This window comes from Coregonus clupeaformis, unplaced genomic scaffold, assembly GCF_020615455.1.
Source record: "Coregonus clupeaformis isolate EN_2021a unplaced genomic scaffold, ASM2061545v1 scaf3677, whole genome shotgun sequence".
In the NCBI taxonomy this organism is placed as follows: domain Eukaryota; kingdom Metazoa; phylum Chordata; class Actinopteri; order Salmoniformes; family Salmonidae; genus Coregonus; species Coregonus clupeaformis.
The window spans coordinates 13,327-40,986 of NW_025537131.1; the positions used below are offsets into that span (position 1 = coordinate 13,327).

The 27,660-nt window shown below is 44.2% G+C and overlaps 1 protein-coding gene across 1 annotated transcript; it reads left to right on the forward strand.

Moving 5' to 3' along the window:
* The first annotated feature begins 20,034 nt into the window (after positions 1–20,034).
* LOC123490338 (zinc finger protein 850-like) lies at positions 20,035–25,010 on the forward strand. Its single transcript, XM_045220370.1, has 3 exons — positions 20,035–20,066; positions 20,284–20,411; positions 24,072–25,010. Exons 1-3 carry the CDS (start codon positions 20,054–20,056, stop codon positions 25,008–25,010), a joined length of 1,080 nt encoding a protein of 359 aa, XP_045076305.1. The 5' UTR covers positions 20,035–20,053.
* Positions 25,011–27,660: the final 2,650 nt, after the last annotated feature.

Here is a 27,660-nt window from a genome sequence, read left to right on the forward strand (position 1 = left end):
GTGATTATTTCCATCAATCTCCAGTGACTATTTGTTTTGAAAACTCCATCTCGTGCTAAGAACAGTGCCATAGCCAGAAATTGGTGGGTGGGCCTGCAGAAATTTGGGTGGGCCCCTAAAATAATTATGATTGTTTGGGGGGCAGAGCATGTACCTTCCTGCAATTTGACACATTTTGCCATGAGGCAGAGAAGAAATTGTGCAGTTGTACAGCTATCTGTTATTCTCACATTTTGCCATGGGGCAGGGAAACACGTGCACTTTTTATCGCTAATCTCATGATATTCTACACATTTTTCCATGAGGCAGAGAGGAAAATGTGCCGTTTAAAAGCTAATGTCCTGCAATTCCACATTCTGCCATGAGGCAGAGGAAATTGTGCAGTTTTATAGCTCATCCATTCTATTCTACATATTTTGCCATGAGAAAGTTAGCATTTTTTAAGCTAATTAAAGCTAAAATATAGGTATGTTGGGTAAAGGCATTAGATTATGAACTGTCTTGTTTGCTAAATAAACAAATAGAATAGGCAGTGGCATGGGGCATATAGCCATAATAGCACAGTGACATATGCTTCAAAGTAGTCATGTTAATACTTGTTGGGGGTGGCTTTCAGTTAGTAATTTTGCCAACCCATCCCGTGAGAGTGAATGTCATTCCAGTTAATCTGTTCTGTTATATTTTATCAAATCTGACTAACCCAGTGCACTGCTTGCTATGAATTCTATCTGATGGTGTTTGCATGTTTAGGTAAAATACAAATAATGTCCTGTTTGGAACACTAACAAGGAAAGAGCATAAAAATAACATATAAAAGCCCCATCCGTTCCTACGCCTTCTACAGAAACAGTGCTAGGTGCCTGTGCACTTGATTTAAAGGGTGACTACACTCAAACATATACATGTCTTAGAATTTTCCCCAGACCTTAAAAGTGGTCTCTGATGTAGTTTAAGCATTGTTATGGATTTCAACATCCAAACTGTTGTCTTTCTATTAAAAAAGTGTGCCATTGATAGCAAAAACCTGATTAAAAATAAATCTGATAACTATGAATGTTTCACTCAGTTGACAGCCTCATTTATCTGTTTCAATAGTAGGCCTACTATTAGCCTACTGCACAGTACAGCTTGGGTTGGACGGACTTTGAAAGACCAATATGGGATTCATCATTTTACGTCATTCAGATATGTGTAACTACTTCTCATAGAAGTTTCACTGAGGGCCTATCTTATGGTGGGACGTTTTTGGGATTTTCTTTTCAAAATTAGAGTACTACCACTTCTCCAGGCACCACTACACCCCTGGGGGGTTAGTGTAATAGTGTTGCATAAAAAAAGTACAGTTAATCAAATGTGGCTGTTTATTTCAGAAAGGCTCCCCTCACTTCACTTGCTTACATGTACGTCTTATTTATCTGCCATAAATCTGGGCAGAGAACTTCCCTACGACTTTGTTATCCAATACGCCATGAAAGTGGTACTTCCAGGTTTCTCGTTTTATAGGCTAAGACTTTGCTCCAAAATTGATCATCAAATTCAATTATGAAAACGTGGTCATACAAGATATACTGAACAAAAATATAAATGCAACATACAACAATTTCAAAGATTTTACTGAGTTACAGTTCATATAAGGAAATCAGTCAAATTTCAATTGATAAAATGCAATTGTGTTCGTTGTCCAGTAGCTTATGTCTGCCCATACGTAAGCCCACCGCCACCATGGGGCACTCTGTTCCCAACGTTGACAGCAGCAAACCGCTCACCCACATGACGCCATCTGCCCGGTACAGTTGAAACCGGGACTCCCTCGTGAAGAGCACATTCTCCAGCGTGCCAGTGGCCTTCGGTTGCAGTTTGCCCACTGAAGTCAGTTAACACGCAGAACTGCAGTAAGGTCAATACCCTGGTGAGGATGACGAGTACGCAGATGAGCTTCCCTGAGATTGTTTCTGACAGTTTGTGCAGAAATTCTTTTTGGTTGTGCAAACTACAGTTTCATCAGCTGTCTGGGTGGCTGGTCTCAGACGATCCCAGAGTTAAGAAGCCGGATGTGTAGGTCTTGGGCTGGCGTGGTTAACGCGTGGTCTGCGGTTGTGAGGCCGGTTTCAAATTCTCTAAAATGACGTTGGAGGCGGCTTATGGAAGAAAAATGAACATTCAATTATCTGGCAACAGCTCTGGTGGACATTCCTGCAGTCAGCATGCCAATTGAACGGCTTTGACATCTTTGGCATTGTGTTGTGTGACAAAACTGCACACACTGACCTTTTATTGTCCCCAGCACAAGATGCACCTGTGTAATGATCATGCTGTTTAATCAGCTTCTTGATATGCCAATATTTGAGAGAAATAATCTTTTTGTGCATATGGAAAATTTCTGGGATCTTTTATTACTTTCTCATGAAACATGGGACCAACACTTTACATGTTGCGTTAATATTTTTGTTCAGGGTATATTAAAATGTATTCAATTACATTGAAATTAATGCATTTTTCAGGTGGTGTATATGCAATGTCCCTCAATGGTTTCCCTTAAATGAATAATGATCCAGGTTCTTCCATCATGTTTCTCGTACATGTTCAGAATATATGACAAAAGTGCAGTTTTTTAGTACTATTATAGGCATTACGTCTGAATATTGATTAATTGACCCTATAGGTAATGTAATTAAGTTTAACTGCTGAGTTGTAGTTAAATTAGACTTTTCTAACTTTTTGCTGCATGTGTCTTCCTTCTTGGGCGTCAATTTTTATAAAAGGCGTTGGGGTGGGCAAATCAAATACAAAAAAATATAATTTTTATCTGTATATGGCCAGCGTTTTCGAATTTGATAGTATAAGCTTGAATGCCATGCAAATAAATGCGGACTCACCATGAGCGGGACTTTCATAGGGTATTCAACCATTGTACCGATAATATCCTCTCTTCTTGTGTCAGTCTGCAGATGCACAGAGGCTGCAGGTCCTGGGGTCAAGCTGGAGAGGTCTGAAGAGAGGAGAACCCACGGCACAGCAGAGACATCCAGACTGGAGCAGCGGCTGAAGTCCTGTAGCCACGGAGGACCCACAACCGCTCCAGCGCGCCAGCCAGATTGGCAGCGGAGGTCAGTGGAACGCAGAACGCCGCCCCTAAGTCAGAGACAGACACTGAGACTTTAACAGGGCTGGAACGACTGAGCTGTGCTCCTGCTCCCCGCTCAGAATATATACCTTACGGTAACCTGAGCCCGAGGACGGTTCTGTCCCATCTGGACTCAGGTGACGCGGTCACAGACTGGCAATGATCCATCCTTTTCCTTGCTACAGAGACAGAGATGATACTGGTGACATGCCTTTTTGAGATACACAGACTAATCCAATGAGAGGGGACTGGAACCGGTACGGTAGAGGTGTAAACTCTGAAGGGTCCCTAGATAAGAAAGGGAGGGTCTGATCGTAGATGAAGTTACTGTGAAAGTGGAGAGCGACGATTCTCACATGGAATGCAAATGAAACTCACTTAGGGAGAAGGATACTCGTAGGGTAACAAGTGACTTCTTAGACTACAGGAAAAGCTTAGAGACAAATCTAAAATGTCGCAACCCACTCCCCATTAAGCGTTCAGGATCGCGACCCAGTGTCCACGTTGATAGAGCCTTCCGATTCACACATCCGCATCCTTTTTGATCAGGTATTGAACTCAAATGACAGGGCTAGAGCCCAGGCTCAGGGACAGGGAGCCACATCAGGCAATAGTAGAAAGAGAAACGGTTCCTCTGCATGTTCTGTAACAAAGGCTTCAGCTGCCTCCAGAATGTGGAGATCCACCAGAGGGTCCACACAATTAGGGGAGAAACCCTTCAGCTGTACCCAGTGTGAGAAGGGGTTTCCCACCAGCACCACCTGAAGAGGCACCAGAGAGTCCACACAGGGGAGAAAACCTACAGCTGCCCACAGTGTGAGAAGAGGTTCTCCCGCCAGGACCAGCTGAAGATGCACCTGAAGGTCCACACAGGAGAGAGGCTGTTAGCCTGTATGCACTGCGGGAAGAGGTTTTCAGAAGAGATGCCTCAGGATACACCAGCAGAAACATTCCAATCTATAACATAGAAAGTAACCATTCCGCTCCATAGCTTCTGATGTTTAGATCAAACCCTGCATTAAAGACAAAGATTAATTTAGGTTGTTGTCAGAAAGACCCACAGATGCATTTGGAATAACAAGAGTTTCAGTGTTGAAACAGATTTCAGTTGTGGAAAAATTCCTGGGTAGAACATTGCATCCAGACATTGTGTGATATACAGTGGTGAAACATAGTATTTAGTCAGCCAGCCAATTGTGCAAGTTCTCCCACTTAAAAAGATGAGAGAGGCCTGTAATTTTCATCATAGGTACACGTCAACTATGACAGACAAATTGAGAAAAAAATCCAGAAAATCACATTGTAGGATTTTTTATGAATTTGCAAATTATGGTGGAAAATAAGTATTTGGTCACCTACAAACAAGCAAGATTTCTGGCTCTCAGACCTGTAACTTTCTTAAAAGAGGCTCTCTGTCCTCCACTCTCATTACCTGTATTAATGGCACCTGTTTGAACTTGTTATCAGTATAAAAGACACCTGTCCACAACCTCAAACAGTCACACTCCAAACTCCACTATGGCCAAGACAAAGAGCTGTCAAAGGACAATTCGAAACAAAATTGTAGACCTGCACCAGGCTGGGAAGACTGAATCTGCAATAGGTAAGCAGCTTGGTTTGAAGAAATCAACTGTGGGAGCAATTATTGGGAAATGGAAGACATACAAGACCACTGATAATCTCCCCTCGATCTGGGGCTCCACGCAAGATCTCACCCCGTGGAGGTCAAAATGATCACAAGAACGGTGAGCAAAAATCCCAGAACCACGGGGGACCTAGTGAATGACCTGCAGAGAGCTGGGACCAAAGTAACAAAGCCTACCATCAGTAACACACTACGCCGCCAGGGACTCAAATCCTGCAGTGCCAGACGTGTCCCCCCTGCTCTTAAGCCAGTACATGTCCAGGCCCGTCTGAAGTTTGCTAGAGTGCATTTGGATGATCCAGAAGAGGATTGGGAGAATGGCATATGGTCAGATGAAACCAAAATAGAACTTTTTGGTAAAAACTCAACTCAATCGTGTTTGGAGGACAAAGAATGCTGAGTTGCATCCAAAAAACACCATACCTACTTTGAAGCATGGGGGTTGGAAACATCATGCTTTGGGGCTGTTTTTCTGCAAAGGGACCAGGACGACTGATCCGTGTAAAGGAAAGCATGAATGGGGCCATGTATCGTGAGATTTTGAGTGAAAACCTCCATCCATCAGCAAGGGCATTGAAGATGAAACGTGGCTGGTCTTTCAGCATGACAATGATCCCAAACACACCGCCCGGGCAACGAAGGAGTGGCTTCGTAAGAAGCATTTTCAAGGTCCTGGAGTGGCCTAGCCAGTCTCCAGATCTCAACCCCCGATAGAAAATCTTTGGAGGGGAGTTGAAAGTCTGTGTTGCCCAGCGACAGCCCCAAAACATCACTGCTCTAGAGGAGATCTGCATGGAGGAATGGGCCAAAATACCAGCAACAGTGTGTGAAAACCTTGTGAAGACTTACAGAAAACGTTTGACCTGTGTCATTGCCAACAAAGGGTATATAACAAAGTATTGAGAAACTTTTGTTATTGACCAAATACTTATTTTCCACAATAATTTGCAAATAAATTCATAAAAAAATCCTACAATGTGATTTTCTGGAGAAAAAAATCTCATTTTGTCTGTCATAGGTTGACGTGTACCTATGATGAAAATTACAGGCCTCTCATCTTCTTTTAAGTGGGGAGAACTTGCACAATTGGTGGCTGACTAAATACTTTTTTCCCCCACTATATATATATATATATAAAAGCCTTAAAAATATGTCAGATATTGTGTTTGTACTGTGTAGGCTATATGATGTTCACAAATGCCTATTTCATTACTTCCATTGAACTACTTTATTTTTTTCCCCAAGACACCGAATGAGAAAATGAATGCAGTTCATCAAGTTCATGCAGATTTTTATTTGAGATGTGTATGTGTGGTTTTTCGTATGGTGTGTTTAACACTTGTTTATGTTTAATAAACACAAAATGGGACTTTTCATTCTAAGTCTTCCATTGAGACTGTCTTTAGTATACATCACATCTGATCTCAACCTATTCTGCATACACACAACAGTGCTTTATAACCAATATACACTTAAATATAAATAAATAACGTTACCAACACACGAACACCTAATGTACACATCAAAATAGTTTAGGCAGGTTTGTCTGATGATGACTTTTGACTTATCATAGCGGACACATATTTAACCACAACATCATATTTACAGTGCCTTTAGAAAATATTCATCCCTTGACCTATTCCACATTTTGTTGTGTTACAGCTTGAATTCAAAATGGATGACATTAATTTTTCCTCACCCGTCTACACACAATACCCCATAATGACAAAGTGAAAACATGTTTTTATAAATGTTTGCTAATTTATTGAAAATGAAACACATATCTTATTACATAAGTATTCACACCCCTGTGTCAAAACTTTGTAGAAGGACCTTTGTAGTGATTACAGCTGTGAGTATTTCTGGAGCTTTCCACACCTGGATTGTGCAACATTTGCCAATTGTTATTTTCAAAATTCTTCAAGCTCTGTCAAATTGGTTGTTGATCAATGCTAGACAACCATTTTCAGGTCTTGAAATGGATGTTCAAGTACATTTATGTCAAAACTGTAACTCGGCCACTCAGGAACATTCACTGTCTTCTTGGGAGCAACGTAGTGTAGATTTGGCCTTGTGTTTTAGGTTATTGTCCTGCTGAAAGGTGAATTCATCTCCCAGTGTCTGGTGGAAAGCAGACAGAACCAGGTTTTTCCTCTGAGCAGTTAGTGTTAGCTCCATTCAATTTCTTTTTATTCTGAAAAATCCCCATTCTTAAACGATTACAAGCATACCCATAACATGAAAGCCAGACTGAACACCAGGTTTTCCTCTAACGTTGTGCTTGTGCTTAGCTCCATTCAATTTCTTTTTATTCTGAAAAACTCCCCAGTCATTAGCGATTACAAGCATACCCATAACATGATGCAGCCACCACTATGCTTGAAAATATGGAGAGTGGTACTCAGTAATGTGTTGTATTGGATTTGCCCAAAACATAACACTTTATATTCAGGACAAAAAGTTAATTGCTTTGCCATATTTTCTCGGTACAGTGCCTTGCAAAAGTATTCATCCCCCTTGGCATTTTTCCTATTTTGTTGCATTACAACCTGTAATTGAAATATGGTTATTTGGATTTCATGTAATGGTCTCTGAGTGGCGCAGTGGTCTCAAGGCACTGCATCGCAGTGCTAACTGTGCCACTAGAGATCCTGGTTCGAATCCAGGCTCTGTCGTAGCCGGCTGCGACTGGGAGACTCATGCGGCGCGCTTTATTGGCCTAGCGTTGTCCAGGGTAGGGAGGAATGGCCGGCAGGGATGTAGCTCAGTTGATAGGAGCAAGGCGTTTGACTAGCGCCAGGGTTGTAGGTTCGTTCCCACGGGGACCAGTTTGAAAAAAAAAAGACTAAAAAAAAAAAAAAGACTAAAAAAAAATATATATATATGTATTCACTAACTGTAAGTCGCTCTGGATAAGAGCGTCTGCTAAATGACTAAAATGTAAAATGTAAATGTAATGGACATACCACACAAAAGTCCAAATTGGTGAAGTGAAATTTAAAAAATAACTTGTTTCAAAAATTCTAAAAAATAAATAACGGAAAAGTGGTGGTGCATATGCACATAGCTTTGCTATGAAGCCCCTAAATAAGATCTGGGCAACCAATTACTTTAAGAAGTCACATAATTAGTTAAATAAAGTCCACCTGTGTGCAATCTAAGTGTCACATGATCTGTCACATGATCTCAGTATACAGCTGTGGAAAAAATTAAGAGACCACTTCAAATATTTCTTAAATCAGCATCACTACATGTATGACAGCCATTCCATTCCAGTGTCTGTTGAATTCCAACACAGGCACACACTCATTCTACTGAATTAGGTACTGATTAGGTGATCACATGAACCAAATCTTATTTTTAAGGAAAAGTATAAAACCACTGCTGTGGTCATCACTATCCTCTTGCAACAGGACCAGCTGGATGGCAAAAACAGTGCAAATAGTACCTCAAAAGTAATATTAATCAAAAATAACTATTGACCATGCCAAAAGAGTTGGAAAGGAAAGTTTTGAGTGAGGAAAAGAAGGGTTCAATTCTGGCTTTACTGGCAGAGGGATACAGTGAGCGTCAGGTTGCTTCCATCCTTAAAATTTAAAAGACGGGCGTTCAAAAGAACAAGGTCAAGCAGCAGACATTGGGGACAACAAAGCTACTGACCGGGATGACCGCCAACTCATTCGAATGTCACTCAACAACCGTAGGATGACATCAAGTGACCTACAAAAAGAATGGCAAACGGCAGCTGGGGTGAAGTGCACGGCGAGGACGGTTTGAAACAGGCTCCTAGGGGCAGGGGCTGAAGTCGTGCAAAGCTAGAAAAAAAAAGCCCTTCATCAATGATAAGCAAAGAAGAGCCAGGCTGAGGTTTGCAAAAGACCATAAGGATTGGACTGTAGAGGACTGGAGTAAGGTCATCTCTGATGAGTCCAATTTTCAGCTTTTCCCAACACCTGGTCGTCTAATGGTTAGACGGAGACCTGGAGAGGCCTACAAGCCACAGTGTCTCGCACCCACTGTGAAATTTGGTGGAGGATCGGTGATGATCTGGGGGTGCTTCAGCAAGGCTGGAATCGGGCAAATTTGTCTTTGTGAAGGACGCATGAATCAAGCCACGCACAAGGTTGTCCTGGAAGAAAACTTGCTTCCCTTTTGCTCTGACATTGTTCCCCAACTCTGAGGATTGGTTTTTCCAGCAGGACAATGCGCCATGCCACACAGCCAGGTCAATCAAGGTGTGGATGGAGGACCACCAGATCAAGACCCTGTCATGGCCAGCCCAATCTCCAGACCTGAACCCCATTAAAAACTTCTGGAATGTGATCAAGAGGAAGATGGATAGTCACAAGCCATCAAACAAAGCCGAGCTGCTTGAATTTTTTTGCGCCAGGAGTGGCATAAAGTCACCCAACATCAATGTGAAAGACTGGTGGAGAGCATGCCAAGATGCATGAAAGCTGTGATTGAAAATCAGGGTTATTCCACCAATTATTGATTTCTGAACTCTTCCTAAGTTAAAACATTATTATTGTGTTGTTTAAAAATTAACATTTTCTTTGCATTATTCGAGGTCTGACAACACTGCATCTTTTTTGTTATTTTGACCAGTTGTCATTGTCTGCAAATAAATGCTCTAAATTACAATTTTTGGGGGGGGAATTTGGTAGAAATGTTGTCAGTAGTTTATAGAATAAAACAAAAATGTTATTTTTACCCAAACACATACCTATAAATAGTAAAACCAGAGAAACTGATAATTTTGCAGTGGTCTCTTAATTTTTTCCGCAGCTGTATATACTCCTGTTACGAAAGGCCCCAGAGTCTGCAACACCACTAAGCAAGGGGCACCACCAAGCAAGCAGCACCATGAAGACCAATGAGCTCTCCAAACAGGTCAGGGACAAAGTTGTGGAGTACAGATAAGGGAGTGAACATCCCACGGAGCACCATTAAATCCATTATTAAAAAATTGAAATAATATGGCACCACAACAAACCTGCCAAGAGTGGGCCGCCCACCAAAACTCACGGACCAGGCAAGGAGGGCATTAATCAGAGAGGCAACAAAGAGACCAAAGATAACCCTGAAGGAGCTGCAAAGCTCCACAGCGGCGATTGGAGTATCTGTCCGTAGGACCATTTTAAGCCGTACACTCCACAGAGCTGGGCTTTACGGAAGAGTTGCCAGAAAAAAGTAATTGCTTAAAGAAAAAAATAGCTTTTTGGCCATCAAGGAAACGCTATGTCTGGCGCAAAACCCAACACCTCTCATCACCCTGAGAACATCATACCCACAGTGAAGCATGGTGGTGGCAGCATCATGCTGTTTTACGTCGGCAGGGACTGGGAAACTGGTCAGAATTAAAGGAATGATGGATGGTGCTAAATACAGGGAAATTCTTGAGGGAAACCTGTTTCAGACTTCCAGAGATTTGAGACTGGGACGGAGGTTCACCTTCCAGCAGGACAATGACCCTAAGTATACTGCTAAAGCAACACTTGAGTGGTTTAAGGGGAAACATTTAAATGTCTTGGAATGGCCTAGTCAAAGCCCAGACCTCAATCCAATTGAGAATCTGTGGTATGACTTAAAGATAGCTGTACACCAAGCGGAACCCATCCAACTTGAAGGAGTTGGTGCAGTTTTGCCTTGAAGAATGGGCAGAAATCCCAGTGGCTAGATGTGCCAAGCTTATAGAGACATACCCCAAGAGACTTGCAGCTGTAATTGCTGCAAAGGGGTGAATAGTTATGCACGCTCAAGTTTTCTGTTTTTTTGTCTTATTTCTTGTTTGTTTCACCCCAAAAATTATTTTGCATCTTCAAATTGGTAGGCATGTTGTGTAAATCAAATGATACAAACCCCCAAAAATCCATTTTAATTCCAGGTTGTAAGGCAACAAAATAGGAAAAATGCCAAAGGGGGTGGATACTTTTGCAAGCCACTGTATTACTTCAGTGCCTTCTTGCAAACAGTTGTATGTTTTGGAATATTTGTATTCTGTAGAGGCTTCCTTCTTTTCACTCTGTCAATTAGCGTAGTATTGTGGAGTATCTACAGTCGTGGTGAAAAGTTTTGAGAATGACACCAATACAACATTTTCACAAAGTCTGCTGCCTCAGTTTTGATGATGGCAATTTGCAAATACTCCAGAATGTCATGAAGAGTGATCAGATGAATTGCAATTAATTGCAAAGTCCCTCTTTGCCATGAAAATGAACTTAATCCCCAAAAAACATTTCCACTGCATTTCAGCCCTGCCACAATTTTGCCTAAGACCACAGCCATGAATAAAGAATGGTACCAACACATCCTCCGAGAGCAACTTCTCCCAACCATCCAAGAACTGTTTGGTGACGACCAATGCCTTTTCCAGCATGATGGAGCACCTTGCCATAAGGCAAAAGTGATAACTAAGTGGCTCTGGGAACAAAACATCGAAATTTTGGGTCCATGGCCAGGAAACTCCCCAGACCTTAATCCCATTGAGAACTTGTGGTCGATCGTCAAGAGGCGGGTGGACAAATAAAAACCCACAAATTCTGACAAACTCCAAGCATTGATTATGCAAGAATGGGCTGCCATCAGTCAGGATGTGGCCCAGAAGTTAATTAACAGCATGCCAGGGCGGATTGCAGAGGTCTTGAAAAAGAAGGATCAACACTGCAAATATTGACTCTTTGCATAAACTTTATGTAATTGTCAATTACATTTTACATTTTAGTCATTTAGCAGACGCTCTTATCCAGAGCGACTTACAGTTAGTGAGTGCATACATTTTTCATACTGGTCCCCCGTGGGGAATCGAACCCACAACCCTGGCGTTGCAAGCGCCATGCTCTACCAACTGAGCTACAGGAGGCCCAATAAAAGCCTTTGACACTTATGGAATGCTTGTAATTATACTTCAGTATACCATAGTAACATCTGACAAAAATATCTCATAACACTGAAGCAGCGAACTTTGTGAAGACCAATACTTGTGTCATTCTCAAAACTTTTGACCACGACTGTACAATATTGTTGATCCATCCTCAGTTTGCTTCTATCACAGCCATTAAACTCTGTGGGAGTGTATGTCTGTAATCTGTATCACCTGTCTCTACCAGGAGGAGGAGGAGGATCCAGAGGTGCTACTGGTGAAGGAGGAGGGGTGTGAGGAGGGTCTGGGGAACCCTGAGGGGACCATATTCGTGGAGGACAACCAGACTACACCACCTCCTGAACCCATAGAGGAACCAGCTGAGCAGCACAGGACCACACACAGTCTCACTGAGGTGAGCCCACTGTGAACTACTGTCTGAATGGTATTAGGTCTATATCCACAAAGCCTCTCAGAGCAGGAGTGCTGATCTAGGATCAGTTTTGCCTTTTAGATCATAATGAATAAGATTATATGGAAAGATCCTAGATCAGCACTCCTACTCTGAGACTCTTTGTGGATGCGGGCCAAGTCTTGATATATTTTGTCTTAAGTGTGGGACCATGCCTTTGAATTATCAAACCATTAAAGAGTGTCAAGTAATCAAATCGACTAGCACGTTTGCATAGTATCATATCAACTAGCATGTTTGCATAGTACTCATAGTAGCCTGCGTCGCTATCCAGGTTTCCCTATAACGGGGAAGCCGAGGGACGTTCCATGGCAGAAATCAGCTGAAGAGGGGAGGGAAGAAGGTGTAGTAACACGTCAAACCAATCAAATGCCTTGCTTGGGTGGTGCTCCAAAAATGCTCACCAGATTAATGCCGTAGGAGCAACAGTGCGTGAGGACTTAAAATGTCAACAACACAAGCACTGGTGACAAAACATTTTTGAACGTTTGCAGCACTCTGGTTTTCCAGCATTGCTCTGTGATTTCGACATGAGCTAAAGTTGCAGCAAGAGGGGAGAAATGGTCAACAATGCTGGCCATATCAATCTTTGTAATTTGGACATTTCTGGAGTGATATTTGGCTGTGCAGGCTAGCATGAGGGACAAGACGTAGCTAGCCACAATGAGGTTCGTTTTGATTAAAGTCAGCTAACCTTGTAAGCTACCTAGGTATAACTAGTTACCGTACTAGTTAATTCAATTTCTCTCACGATTATAAAGCCTACAAAATGTTAGTAAAAACAGGATATTACTGACCTAAACGGTTAGCTGTGAGCCCAGTATCTAGCTTATCCAGGGTCAGTGATCTATCTGCCTCAAACTCAACTCTGGACCTCGAAGCCAGTTCCACTGCTTTTTTTTTAAATTCTTCCCCCTCGAATCAGGGACTGATTTAGACTTAGACCTGGGACACCAGGTGAATGCAATTCATTATCAGGTAGAACAGAAAACCAGCAGGCTCCGGACCATGTAGGGTAAGAATTGAATACCCCTGGTCTATCTACTATTGGAAAAACTGCAACCTTTTTTGCAAGCAACATTGCTCAAATCAATCAAATAAAATGAGCATCATAACGTTACCAGTAATGCTCATCTCCTGTAGCCTAATAGTCATCTCCTTATTTTTATACTGTATCTAAATTACAAGGGTTGGATTTGCACTAAACAATTGTATATGTTAGCACTTAAAAGGCATGTACAAAATCTGGCATATGGTACATTGTCTACTGGTATCATTTTAAATTGAGAACTTATAGTTCAACATATACAGGTTGGAGGTTGGTGGCACCTTAATTGGGACGGCTCATAATAATGGCTGGAGTGGAGTAGGTGGAATGGTATCAAATACATGGTTTTCCATGTGTTTGATGCCATTCCATTTGCTCCGTTCCAGCCATTACTATGAGCCGTTCTCCCGTCAGCAGCCTACACTGGTAAACAATGTGTGAGTTTAGCTATTCTCTGCTTCAGATGACAGATGCCCATAAGGCCAGTAATGCCGTCATACTGAAGGCCTATGGCTGCACTGGCGATGCATGCCGTATGATAAGCTGCTAAATGGATTCAGATAGCTGATATACTGAGAGAGAGTGACAATCAAATAAAACAGATTGGAGATCTTACAACTAGACAAAAAGGAAATGTTCATTTGAGAATACAACACAGAAACACAGACGCATTAGACACAGAACCCCTTCCCTTCTTTATTGCAGGATTGGGATTAATCAACATTGACACTAGTTCATTTTGAATAATAGTTTAAATCAAATTCAAACACTTCACCTCTAGGAATCAACACTTCATCACTACAAAATTTACAAATAAGCTAACTCGTATGTAAAGATTAGACATCTTAGTTTAAACAACAATAGATAATTAAGTAGTAGAAAGTAGGCTATTATTACTAAAGCATATTTTCAGGTGAACAAATAAACTCCACACCAGTGATGGCCAACCTTGCTCCACTGATCCCTGATCTACTGCATGAGCAGACTTCTATTACAGCCGAGCAATAGCACACTAGATTAAGTTGAATCAGGTGTGTTATTGCTGGGCTGAAACAGAACCCTGCACACCCAGCAGACCTCTAGCAGGCCAACTGGCTCCAATTGTAATAGGTTCATACATTGTGTGTGATGTTTAACTGTATTTTATTATACAACATGTGCTAACATAGGTAGGCCTGCACATACAGTATAACCAGTGCATTCGGAAAGTATTCAGACCCCTTCCCTTTTCCCACATTTTGTCATTTAGCAGACACTCTTATCCAGAGCGACTTACAGTTAGTGAGTGCATACATTTTTCATACTGGCCCCCCATGGGAATCGAACCCACAACCCTGGCGTTGCAAGCGCCATGCTCTACCAACTGAGCTACAGGTGGCTACTAAAATTGATTTTAATAAAAAAATGTCCTCATCAATCTACACACAATACCTGATAATGACAAAGCGAAAACAGTTTTTTAGAAATGTTTGCAAATGTATTAAAAATAGAAAACAGAAATACCCAATTTACATAAGTATTCAGACCCTTTGCTATGAGACTCGAAATTGAGCTCAGGTGCATCCTGTTTCCATTGATCATCCTTGAGATGTTTCTTGAACTTGATTGATGTCCACCTGTGGTAAATTAAATTGATTGGACATGATTTGGAAAGGCACACACCTATCTATATAAGGTCCCACAGTTGACAGTGCATGTCAGAGCAAAAATCAAGCCATGTGTCACGACCGTCTTCAAAAGGAGCAGACCAAAGCGCAGCGCGTTGAGTGAACATGACTTTATTAGAGTAAAGACACGAACGACAAAAACAATAAACAAAGACGGCTAGTGAAGTCCACAGTTACAAATACTGAATACGGAACAAAAACCCACAACCCTCATGAGAACACAAACAGTTTAAATATGTCTCCCAATCAGAGATAACGAGCCGACAGCTGACACTCGTTACCTCCGATTGGGAGTCACAATGTACACTACAATTACTCACCCAAAACACAACCAAACGAATACACCCTATACACCAAAACCCCACAACAAAACCCAACAAAACAAATACACCCTGGCTCAAATACAAAAGTCCCGGAGCCAGAGTGTCACAGTACCCCCCCCTAAAGGTGCGACCTCCGGGCGCACCAGCATACAGTCTAGGGGAGGGTCTGGGTGGGCGTCTGTCCACGGTGGCGGTTCTGGCCCTGGTCGTGGTCCCCACCCCACCTTAGTCACCACCCGCTTCCCTAGCCTCCTCCACATGACCACCCCCAACTAAACCCCACTGGATTAAGGGGCGGCACCGGACTAAGGGGCAGCACCGGACTAAGGGGCAGCACCGGACTAAGGGGCAGCACCGGGCTAAGGGACAGCACCGGACTCAATGGCGGATCCAGGCTGGCTGGCTCTGGCGGATCCTGGCTGGACGGCTCTGGCGGATCCTGGCTGGACGGCTCATGGCTGGCTGAAGGATCTGGCTGCTCATGGCTAGCTGACGGATCTGGCTGCTCATGGCTGGCTGACGGATCTGGCTGCTCTGGCTGGCCGCCGGATCTGGCTGCTCATGGCTGGCTGACGGATCTGGCTGCTCATGGCTGGCGGACGGATCTGGCTGCTCATGGCTGGCGGAAGGCTCTGGCTGATCCTGTCTGGCGGAAGGCTCTGGCTGATCCTGTCTGGCGGAAGGCTCTAGCGGCTCCCGGTCTGGCGGACGGCTCTGAAGGCTCATGGCAGACGGGCGGCTTTGCAGGCTCAGTCCAGACGGCCAGTTCAAGCGCCTTAGGGCAGACGGGCAGTTCAGGCCCCGTTGGGCAGACGGCAGACTCTGGCCGTCTGAGGCGCACCGTAGGCCTGGTGCGTGGTGCCGGAACTGGAGGTACCGGGCTGAGGACACGCATCTCAGGGCTAGTGCGGGGAGAAGCAACAGGGCATGCTGGACCCTGGGGACGCACATAAGGCCTAGTGCGGAGAGCAGGAACAGGGCATGCAGGACCCTGGGGACGCACATAAGGCCTAGTGCGGAGAGCAGCAACAGGACGCACAGGACTCGGGGGACACACAGGAGGCTTGGTGCGTGGTGTAGGCACTGGTGGGAAAGGGCTGGCGACGCGCACCGTATCCCTGGTGCGAGTGGCCGGAACAGGCCGGGCGGGCTGGCGAAGCGCACCGTATCCCTGGTGCGAGTGGCGGAACAGGCCGGGCTGGGCTGGCGAAGCGCACCGTATCCCTGGTGCGAGTGGCCGGAACAGGCCGGGCTGGGCTGGCGAAGCGCACCGTATCCCTGGTGCGAGTGGCGGAACAGGCCGGGCCGGGCTGGCGCAGCGCCCGTATCCTTGGTGCGAGGGGTCGTAACAGGCCGGACCGTACTGGGAGGCACACACCACTGGCTCTACCCGGGAACTGGAACGGGCCGGACCGGACTGGTAATACACCCCAGTACCACTCGCCGTGCCCCTACATCTCCTTTCCCTACTTTGACCAGTGACCCCCGTAACCTGGTTGCCTCTTGAATTCGCCCCTTCTCTGCCTCCGTCAGCCCTGTGGCAGCCTCCTGCTGCCCAGCCGCTCAAGCCATGTGCCCCCCCCCCCCAAAAACTTTTTGGGGTTGCCTCTCGTCCTTCCGACGATGGCCCTGCTGACGCCGTTGCTCCTCTCGCCGTCGCCTCTCCACCGTTTCGCTCCATGGACGGCGATCCATCCCATCCAGGATCTCCTCCCAAGTCCAGGACCCCTTTCCATCCAAAATCTCCTCCCATGTCCAGGAAGCCTTTGGAGCTGGGTCCTGTTGCCGCTTGACACGCTGCTTGGTCCTTTTAAGGTGGGTTTTTCTGTCACGACCGTCTTCAAAAGGAGCAGACCAAAGCGCAGCGCGTTGAGTGAACATGACTTTATTAGAGTAAAGACACGAACGACAAAAACAATAAACAAAGACGGCTAGTGAAGTCCACAGTTACAAATACTGAATACGGAACAAAAACCCACAACCCTCATGAGAACACAAACAGTTTAAATATGGCTCCCAATCAGAGATAACGAGCCGACAGCTGACACTCGTTACCTCCGATTGGGAGTCACACGACACTACAATTACTCACCCAAAACACAACCAAACGAATACACCCTATACACCAAAACCCCACAACAAAACCCAACAAAACAAATACACCCTGGCTCAAATACAAAAGTCCCGGAGCCAGAGTGTCACACCATGAGGTCAAAGGAATTGTTCGTAGAGCTCCGAGACAGGATTGCGTCGAGGCACAGATCTGGGGAAGGGTACTAAAAAATATCTCTAGCATTGAAGGTCCCCAAGAACACAGTGGCTTTCATCGTTCTTAAATGGAAGAAGTTTGGAACCACCAAGACTCTTCCTAGAGCTGGCCGCTCTGCCAAACTGAGCAATCAGGGGAGAAGGGCCTTGGTCAGGGAGGTGACCAAGAACCCGGTGGTCACTCTGACAGAGCTCCAGAGTTCCTCTGTGGAGATGGGAGAACCTTCCAGAAGGACAACCATCTCTGCAGCACTCCACCAATCAGGCCTTTATGGTAGAGTGGCCAGACAGAATCCACTCCTCAGTATAAGGCACATGACAGCCCGCTTGGAGTTTGCCAAAAGGCACCTAAAGGACTCTCAGACTGTGAGAAACAAGATTCTCTGGTCTGATGAAACCAAGATTGAACACTTTGGCTTGAATGCCAAGCGTCACGTCTGGAGGAAACGTGGCACCATCCCTACGGTGAAGCGTGGTGGTGACAGCATCATGCTGTGGGGATGTTTTTCAGCGGCAGGGACTCGGAGACTAGAACCCGATCGAACATCTCTGGAGAGACCTGAAAATAGCTGTGCAACGACGCTCCCCATCCAACCTGACAGAGCTTGAGAGGATCTGCAGAGAAGAATGGGAGAAACTCCCCAACTACAGGCTACCAAGCTTGTAGCGTCATACCCCAGAAGACTCGAGGCTGTAATCGCTGCCAAAGGTGCTTCAACAAAGTACTGAGTAAAGGGTCTGAATACTTATGTAAATGTTATATTTCAGTAGTTTTCTTATTATTTTTTGCCTAAATTTCTAAATTCCTGTTTTTGCTTTGTTATTGTGAGGTATTGTATGAAGATTGATGAGGGGGGGAAACAACTTAATCCATTTTAGAATACGGCTGTAACGTAACAAAATGTGGAAAAAGTAAAGGGGTCTGAATACTTTCCGAATGCACTGTAGGTAGGCCTACCTATGTTAGCACATGTTGTATGGAAAAATCCTGCTGGTATAAAATCCTGCTTTGTGAGAAGGTGTTAAAGTTCACAGTTAGCCATTGTTATATAGTTAGCCATTGTTATGTAAATGTGAGCTGAAAAGTACCAGTGGCTCGGCTTGGGCCCCAAGTGAGAGCAGGTCCGCCCGGAGCCATGGCCCAGTGAGACACGGGTGCTGGCCTGCGTAGATGAAATCCTGTATGGAAATGCATCATTAGTCTCTTGGGATATTCAATGGGACCTCTCTCTTCATCTGCAAACACAGGCTTTCACAGCTTTCCATATCTGAGGACAGAAAACATTACAAAGAATTCAAATTAGACAGCACTGAATATTGCTGTTGTTATCTCTCTGTCCTCAGAGTTTTTCCTCTAGGGACTGGAACTGGAGAATCTTTTCATAATGTCCTCCCACAAAGTTACCTGCCTTGTCCAGTAGCCTACACTCTCCCTTTACTGACATCTGGAGCTACAATTTCACCCTCATCCATAACTGTTAACTACAAATGCATTTGGAGACTGTTTTTAATTTACAATGATTACATCAAAATTTCTAGCTAATCGAAAGTTAGCTAGCTGATGACATTAATTAACTTAGCTAAACAGTGTGTAAAGCAGTGGTCACCAAGACATTCTCCAAGGCATTCCTAGTCGATCACCAAACATTTCTGTAAAAAAAAACTACGATAAAGCCTTGCATGCCTATTTTATTTATTTGTTTCGCGCTGTTGGCGGTAGGTGCACTTTATTCAGCAGCCCTAGTGCCGGAAAAGCAAAGTATTCCCATTTTAAACCATTTCATGTGTCTGAAGTTAGAACTCCACCTACCCGGCAGGCCTAGAGATCAAATCAAGTGCACCTATAGGCCTACCGCGGGCAAATCAGACAGCTCAGATCACTGTGTCTGCACAGTTTCTTCGAGCCATAGACTGTAAAAAAGAAACCTTGTACACACAGCTAAGTTGATACTGTGAGATTTCAAAACTTTTAAAACCATGACTACACACAACAAATACAGCAAATGATAATGGGCAATCGTCAGGATTTTTCCAGTGGTAGCAAAGCGCAGTCAGCAGCCATGTGGACGAATGGAGACTAGGCAAAACATGTCTATGTCACCAGAGCAGTTTAGAACGTGTTGTGACGTTTGACTTTACCAGCGTAATCCACTTTCAGTTTCAATAAATTGAAATCGCAAGACTGTTGGCCACACTTGATAACTTGAAAACGTGCACCTCAAACTAGCATACCCAACAACTCTCTACAAAATGTGTCCTACCCGGATGGAAAACAGTGACACACACAACACACAGCACCTCTTCTACGGGCGTGTGGGGGAGGGTTCTTGAACTGTAACATCCAGCAGCCCATTGAAACCATTTTTGCAATACAAAATTCTACAGACCTCCAAGGGAGGCGTGACAACGATGTGATTTCAGAGGTATGGCAATGCGAGACTATACTCATAGCAATTCCTCATTGCCCAATCAGAAGATGCTCCATAGCAGGGTGCTCATATCAGATTTCTTGATCCAACATCCTCTCACTCTGTATCTCTTACAGTCAGTAGACATGGAGAATGGGAAGCCTGATCTGCTGCTAGTCAAAGAGGAGACAATAGAAGACGGACCAGAGAGCATTGATCTGCTGAGTGGACTAAAGATGGGGGAGCAAGGTAAGGGAGAAATACATATAGCCTACATACAATAATAGATCTTCAATGGGCCTGGCTATTTTTTCTTCATTCATAAAATGAAATCAATACAAGTTATGTTTACATACAAAAACACACATCATGTATGAACTTGACCAGGTAATTGACAAAAAAAACTTCACATGCAGAGTTTTCTCTGCCATGTTTGTAAAGTCTATTTTGTAACCGCTCCCTGTAGGTGATTGGCTGGAGGCTAACAGAAGAGACTGGGAGGCCATCTTGGATTCCCAGACCCAGACAGGTGCAGCCAAGGGCCCGGGGGATGACATCACTGAGCAGGCCAGGACCAGAGGCGACATAGTGGAGGTCAGTGGATGGGTCGGCGACCTGAACTCTGGGCTGGGGAACAACACTGTTAACCAGAAACAGACTGTTGAACACAAAACAACAACCAAACTTAGTCTCTATGACAACAGACTGGCTGAGATCAGGGCTAGGTGTCCATATGCGCTCCTGCTCCTATAGTTGTGATTCAGAGCGACTGATGGCGCCTCAGGTTAACCCCCTAACACATGCTGCCTTCAACGTGGAAGGCACCTATATAGCCTCGCAGGGTAGTGTCCCACTCATCATGTCAATCAAACATGTCAATAATAGCAATACTGTCAGTAGTAGTAGCAACTACACAGGTTATTCAAGCAAGAGTATGATCATCATTCAAGATTCCTACACATACATTTCATTTGAATAGCAAAATACAGAAACAAAAACAAAGAAAAACATATTTACAAAAAAGATGAGGGAGTGAACTGTTCATTCAGACCCTTTTTGCTCGACGCAATCTAAGCAGTCGATCCAAAGTGCCTCTTTCTGTAACAATTTCCTCACTATATTGCAACCTCTGGAAGAAAGAGAAACGTTCTAAGTTCCCCAGAATGTATAAGTTCCCCAGAATTTCAAGGTAGCAATGATTGGCATTCACGTAATGCCGCACGATCGCATAGTCCATATTTTTGGTGCGGATAGCAGTTTTGTGTTCAGCTATTCTTAATTTGAGCGCGCGTTTCGTCTGACCAATGTAAACAAGCCCACATAGGCATTTGAGCATGTAAACAACGTGTTGTACTACAATTTATGACGGTTTTTATCTTGTGTTCTTTACCCAAACGTGGGTGATAGAGTATTATTGTGTCACTTGAGTTGGAACAATGTGTAACAATGACCGCAGCGGTAGAAACCATTAGGGGGACCTGAGAGCCAGGTAGAGGGTGCAGGATTCGGGAGCACACTGTGCACGACGCGGTCTTTGATGTTGCGACCCCTCCCGAAGCATATCAGGGTAAGGTTAGACGCAAAGTCTTTGAGCGAGGGGTCACTCTGGAGAATGTGCCAGTGTTTGAGGATCACTGTTTTTATCTGCCTTGCAGAAGGGTTGTATTCATTGGAAAAACAAACCCTAGCAGATTTCTCACATTTTTCTTTTTTGGTGAGGAGTGTAGCTCTATCAGTCTCTCGTGCTCGCATAAGAGCCATGTTGAGGAGACTATCATTGTAGCCGTGTTCCAGGAACCTCTTTTTCATTATTTCAGTTTTAGTCTCAAAATCATTTGATTTGTTGCAGTTTCGCCTTAGTCTAAGGAATTGACCAGTAAGAATATTGCGTTTTAGCGGCTTAGGATGATTACTATCATACCTTATGTAGGCCATGGTAAACTGCATATACTGGGTGATGAGGAAATCCTTCAGTAGTCCAACCTTGGTCTAAAGCGCTGTTAATATATGCATCAATTTCACTCTCAATACGATCCGTAGGGTTTGCAGGTAAGGGGACATAGAATTCTCTATTGTTCAGATGACTCATAATGCCCCTGTGATAGTGCTCATAACTTTGTACCACAACAGCGCCCACCTTATCAGCAGGGCGAATTACAAGATTACAGTTGTGTTGTAGACCTTTGAGTGCTACCAGCTCTTCTGCACTGAGGTTACCTTTAGATTATTTATGCTTACTGGCACTTTTTTTAGGTCGTTTTCAACCAGGCGGCTGGCTGTGGTAATAGAAGGGCTCAGATTAGAGAATGTTGAAAAGGTAGACTTCTTTTTGAAAGGGTTAGGAATTCTCACTCCCTGATTGGTTTCAATACCAGTATTCACCTGACTTCTAAGAACAGTGTCACTGTGACTCAAGACTGAGTCAGAGGCGAAAACATTATTCAAATGTAGTTGTCTAAAGAATTTGAAGCTGTCTACTCTTGGCCTAAAAGGATCAACTGCATTAGTACAGGTGAAGGACAGGCCTTTACTGAGCACAGACACTTCAGTGTCGCTCAGTGAATGCCCAGAAATGTTAACTCCCTGGCCTTCGTCCTCCTCACACCCTGAGATCTGGTTTATGTTAATCCAGACCTCAGACAATGCCAGTGTGTCAACACCAAATAGCTACACAAGCCCATTGACAAATGACAGTAGTAGTAACACTATCAGCAGGTCCGGTGGCAAAGAGAAGCACTTCCCGTGTTTGTTCTGTGGGAAAGCCTTCAGTTTCCCTAAACAAGTGGAGATCCACCAGAGGATGCACACGGGATAAATCTTTACCGGGACAGTTTCTCCCAGTTGTCCAACCTGAAGATGAACCTGAAAGTCCACACGAGAGAAAGGCTGTTTGCCTGTACCCACTGCGGGAAGAGTTTCTCAGAGAGGAGCTACCTCATGATACACCAGCAGAAAATGCACACTGCCGATGATTAGTAATAATAATAATAATATATTTATTTTATATAGCGCTTTTCATACAGAATCTCTCACTTAAAAAACAAAACAAGGGAGCTGGCAGTTCATGGGAGATGGTCTTCCACAGCTGGATGATGATGCACTTCAGTAAAGGAGTAGCTTGATTGGAGGTGGAGTCGATGGTACAGCCAGGGAGGGAGACACATCAGTCAGACAGGCCCAGAGCTTTTCATCAGGCACCTCTGTGTCTGCACTTCACAGCTCCTCCTCCTCTGTCGGTAGGCTGGAACATCCACCACCGAATGTGTAGCCCCGTCTGGGTGATGCATCAGCAGCAATAAGCGCCTGAGAGACCACCACACCTGGGCAGTAATCAGCAACAGTCGCCTACGAGGGGAGCCTCTGTCATCCCCTCACACCCGCAGTCCACATCTTTCCATGTAGTACTAGTTAGTTTGTAGTTAATTCTGTTGGTTTTGGATGTATAGTATGATGAGGCAGAGTATATGATATGGTGATGGTTGGTGTGATGGTGTCTGTACAAATACTTCACTGATGGACTATCTGCTTTGGTTTAGATACAAGCATCATGAAACCTACAACAATAAATGAATTTGACTTTGTGAAAATCAATTATTTTTAGCTAAAATGCTTACCACTTTTTCCATGTGGTTTCTTCCTTCAGACTCCATGAAATGATGGTTAGTGCTCTCCGGAATCCTTGGGACTTCCCTACCCTAAACCCTAACCGTACCCATTTTAAATGTCAACTTCAATGGGGTAACGTCAGAGTTGGGACGTCCAAAGGATATCAGGTAGCATGGACCATGAAATGATGACCTCTTCCTAAATATTTGGTCACATGATTAATTTTCTGTATGGTTTCCTAGAAACAAGGTGTGGGTCAACTAACCCTTTGTCTCAACTTACCCCACTCTCCCCTACTTCAAAGTCCCTTATGTAAGTGTATGACCATTTGAAACCATGTTGAAATTAAACACAAAATCGACTCTGTGCTGACTGACAAAAATAAATAAATACATCATGTCCCTTATCTCAGTCAAACCAAAACATTATACTTCATTTTGCTATTATATCATTTTACTTCATCAAAACATATGGCAATTTTTTATAATAAACACCAATGGCTCCATATTGTTAGGTACTTTAATCACAGTGTTAGCGATTGGCTTGACTGTGGGTAACATTTTATAATATCATGTCATTTTTCTGTGTGTACAGCAAATAATTTCTCATATAAACCTTTATTCCTTTCTTTTCAATTTGTGTTTACAGTCTGCAGTCCATGAGGACCTGCTGATATCCGGTGTTGCTTGCTGGAGAGACTGGACCTCTGAAATGGCTGATCACAAACCCTGGCCCCGGAACAGAACCCTGGATCAGGAGCCGTCACTCTTCCTTCCCGAGTCGGGACCGAACCTCGAGGGACAGAGACTCCACCACAACCACCACACAGAACACAACCAGTGGACAGGTGGAATGAACAACCTCAATCCTGGTGGTCATCAGAGAGACAGAGGCTCCAGTCAGGGATCCAGTCTACAGCCCAGACACTTCTCTTCACAGTCTCAGTGCAGGGATGGAGCAGGGCCTGGGGCTGATAGAGATAGACCCTCCTGTTCCTATGATACAAACACCACAGTATCTATGATGAACAGAGCAGGTCACCCTGGGCTTCAGCCTTCACAGGGAGTGGTGGGAGACTCCCCTGATGGTAGTCTATCAGGAAGTATGTCTTCTCCTTCAGGGTCTTGTTTAATGCCTGGTGACTGGGTTCATAGACAACCTGGACCTGGGTCTAGCTTTCCTCAGTTACCTCATGGTGACCCCACCAATACAGATAGGGTCAGGATGGGCGTTCACCACAAGAGGTACCTAGCCTATAACACAGCACACAATCCAAACAACACCCAAACAATGGCTAGAGGTCAAGGAGGGAGCTCAAAGACTAACCACCTGAGGGTGGCTCCTGCTACTACCTCCTCTGGTGTCATTGGGTCACAACGTGGGAGGCTGAGCATTAGGACAGACGCCGACAAGCCGTACAGCTGCCCCACATGTGGGAAGCGCTTTGCTAAAGCAAACTATGTGAAGGAGCACCAGACCGTTCACACCAAGGAGAAGCCCTTCAAGTGCAAACTATGTTATAAGAGCTTCTCCTTCCTGAGTAACCTTATCAGACATAGGAGTGTCCACAACGGGGAGAAATCGTAGCATTGTGGCTTGAGATGTCCACAGGGGATATCTGGGAACCATTCTTTAGCTGACGTTATAGTTATCATGTGATGTGTCTTGAGGTAAGAGGGTAATTAACCACATACCCTCATTAACCCTTTGTTAACTTGTCATTTGAAACAGGCTTGTGTAAATACTTGTTTTTAAGAGACAGTAAACCTAGGCTAGAACAAGGACAGTTTAATATTTACCTTACTGAGGTGATGTAGATGGAATATTATTTTCTACTCTATTCTTGCTAACACACTGTTCTTTCTAAACAAGTCTGCTCTCAGCTTGAAAGATATTGATCATGAGATTTGATGTGTAATGTAATAAGCAGTCTCGTATATCGTATATCAAAGAACAGCGCACATACCCCAAAAAATGTTTTCCTCGGGTTTGAGACCTCTCGTTGTCTGGATTTGAAAATCCAACCGGTGTAATGGAAGCGGGCGGCGCTCGGGGGCTGTGGGTGTTTGTGCTTAAGTGGGCGGATTCGATAATGCTGAGCCGCAGGGCACCGGGCAAAGGCCCGTTATGTCATCAGGCCAAAGCGGGGAGTAGGAGCAGAAGCGCCCTTTTTCAAATTGAACTGTAATCTGTGCCGGTCAGACATTTTGTCAACAAGTCAGCGTGGTGTATCGTCCAAAAATATACAACATCTCTTTTCCATTTTTGAGCTGACTTCGCCATGGGAATTTAACGCAGCACCTGGCTCACGCCTGGGACCCAGTCGGTTTCAAAACGAATGCAATCAACTTTCACCCGGTGCAAAACATTAATCGAACCCCCTCACTGAGAAAGACACAGAGGAGAGCCAACCAGTAAAAGCACAGCCTCCTTCATTATCGACGCATTTTGCCGACAACATTAAAGAGCCATTCCAGACTGTAAAGTCAGGAGGACGAGGAAGCATGCACATGAGTCCCCAGAATGCCCTGTAAAATAAGAGCTGTCCAGCATCTCTCTTATGCAGAGGCGGCAAAAAGAGTGAAAGAAGGTGCTAGTGGGTCGGTTGCAGTGGAGACACCACAGTCTAGTGCTGTGAGTGCCGTACATCAGGTGCAGGATCCTGATACCCTCCTCGTTAAAAATGTGTACTTTTTGGCTTTTATTGCTATGTTGATTAACTGCACTGCTGGAGTGGATAAGAACTCAAGAAAAATGTATTTCGTGTTGCCGAATGGGCACGCAGGGTACCCACATAGCATATGATAACAAAATGTGTCAAATTGCAGGAAATTAGCTTTCAAACTGCAAATATTTCTCTCAGCCTCATAGCAGAATGTGTAGAATAGCAGGAAATTTGCTTTGAAAAGAGCACAAATGTCCCCCCCGCAAAAAACTTAACGCTTCTTGGGGTTGAAGGATGCCATGGGTGCAGAGCTAGTCATGGCTAAAAGGGATCCAGCTTTTGTCAAATTAACGTCAGATTTGACTTTTCATAGCAGGTTAAGTAAGATAATTAACGTAGCAGGTTAGGGGAATTAGGGTAAGGTTAGGAAAAGGGTTAGTGTTAGCTAAAATGCAAAATAATTTAACGTTTGACATTAATTTGACAAAGTGGAAGGCCCCCCAACCCCCAAAATTAAAAAATATATATGAATATTTTTTATGACTGGTATACGCCCACACCATTCTGTTGTTGGGGTACGCCCACACCATTCCAACACAGAAAAGCTGCTTTTTAACATACTTAACCTCTACGGCAGGGGTGTCAAACATCCGGCCCGCGGGCCGGATCAGGCCCGCAAACGGGTTTAATCCGGCCCGCGAGATGATTTTGTAAAGTATAAAAATTAGCTGCAATTTTTCAATAAAATAAACAGCTGTTCCAATTGTGTCCACTGGATGGCGCAATAGCAATTGTGTTAAGCAAGCAAACTGTTTATACCGGGGCAGAGCAAATAGGTCAAGCAAGTGCAGCCAGTCCGGATGAGCTACTTTGTTTTGCCCGCGATATTTATTACGGCTTCTACTTTTAACATTATGTGCTTTGGCACCCTCATTGCCCCAATATGTCTCTGTCAAAAAAGAGAAAAGTGGACGCAGAGTGCAGAGTGTTCCAAGAAAAATTGTCATCCTTCTATTTATTCACGGAATTGAATGGGAAAGCTGTATGTTTGGTGTGTTCACAGCATGTTGCAGTGCTGAAAGAATATAACCTTCGTCGCCACTATGTGAGTCTTCATGCCGGCAAATATGACAACTTTCAAGGACAGCGGAGAAGAGAGAAGGTGAATGAACTGTTGGTGGGTCTGAAGAAACAGCAGTCTGTGTTTACTCACAGCCGAGACATCAGTGACGCTGCAGTAAAAGCTAGCTACCTCATTGCTAATGAAATCGCAGTGGCTTCAAAACCATTTAGTGAGGGTGAATTTGTAAAAACATGCATGATGAAGGCAGCAGAGATTGTGTGCCCTGAAAAGCACCAGGCTTTGCAAATATCAGCCTGACAAGAAACACAGTTGCAGACAGGATTTCCGATCTTTCAGTGGATTTGGACAGCCAGTTGAAGCAAAAAGTAAAGTCATTTATTGCATTTTCGGTTGCAATTGATGAAAGCACGGACATTACAGATGTTGCACAACTGGCCATTTTCATCCGCGGAGTTGATGACACATTGACCGTCACCGAGGAGTTCGTG

Coding starts and splice junctions, on each gene's coding strand:
- LOC123490338 (XM_045220370.1), top strand. Junction 20,412..24,071: donor CCAGAGGCGACATAGTGGAG/GTCAGTGGATGG, acceptor TTGTGTTTACAG/TCTGCAGTCCATGAGGACCT.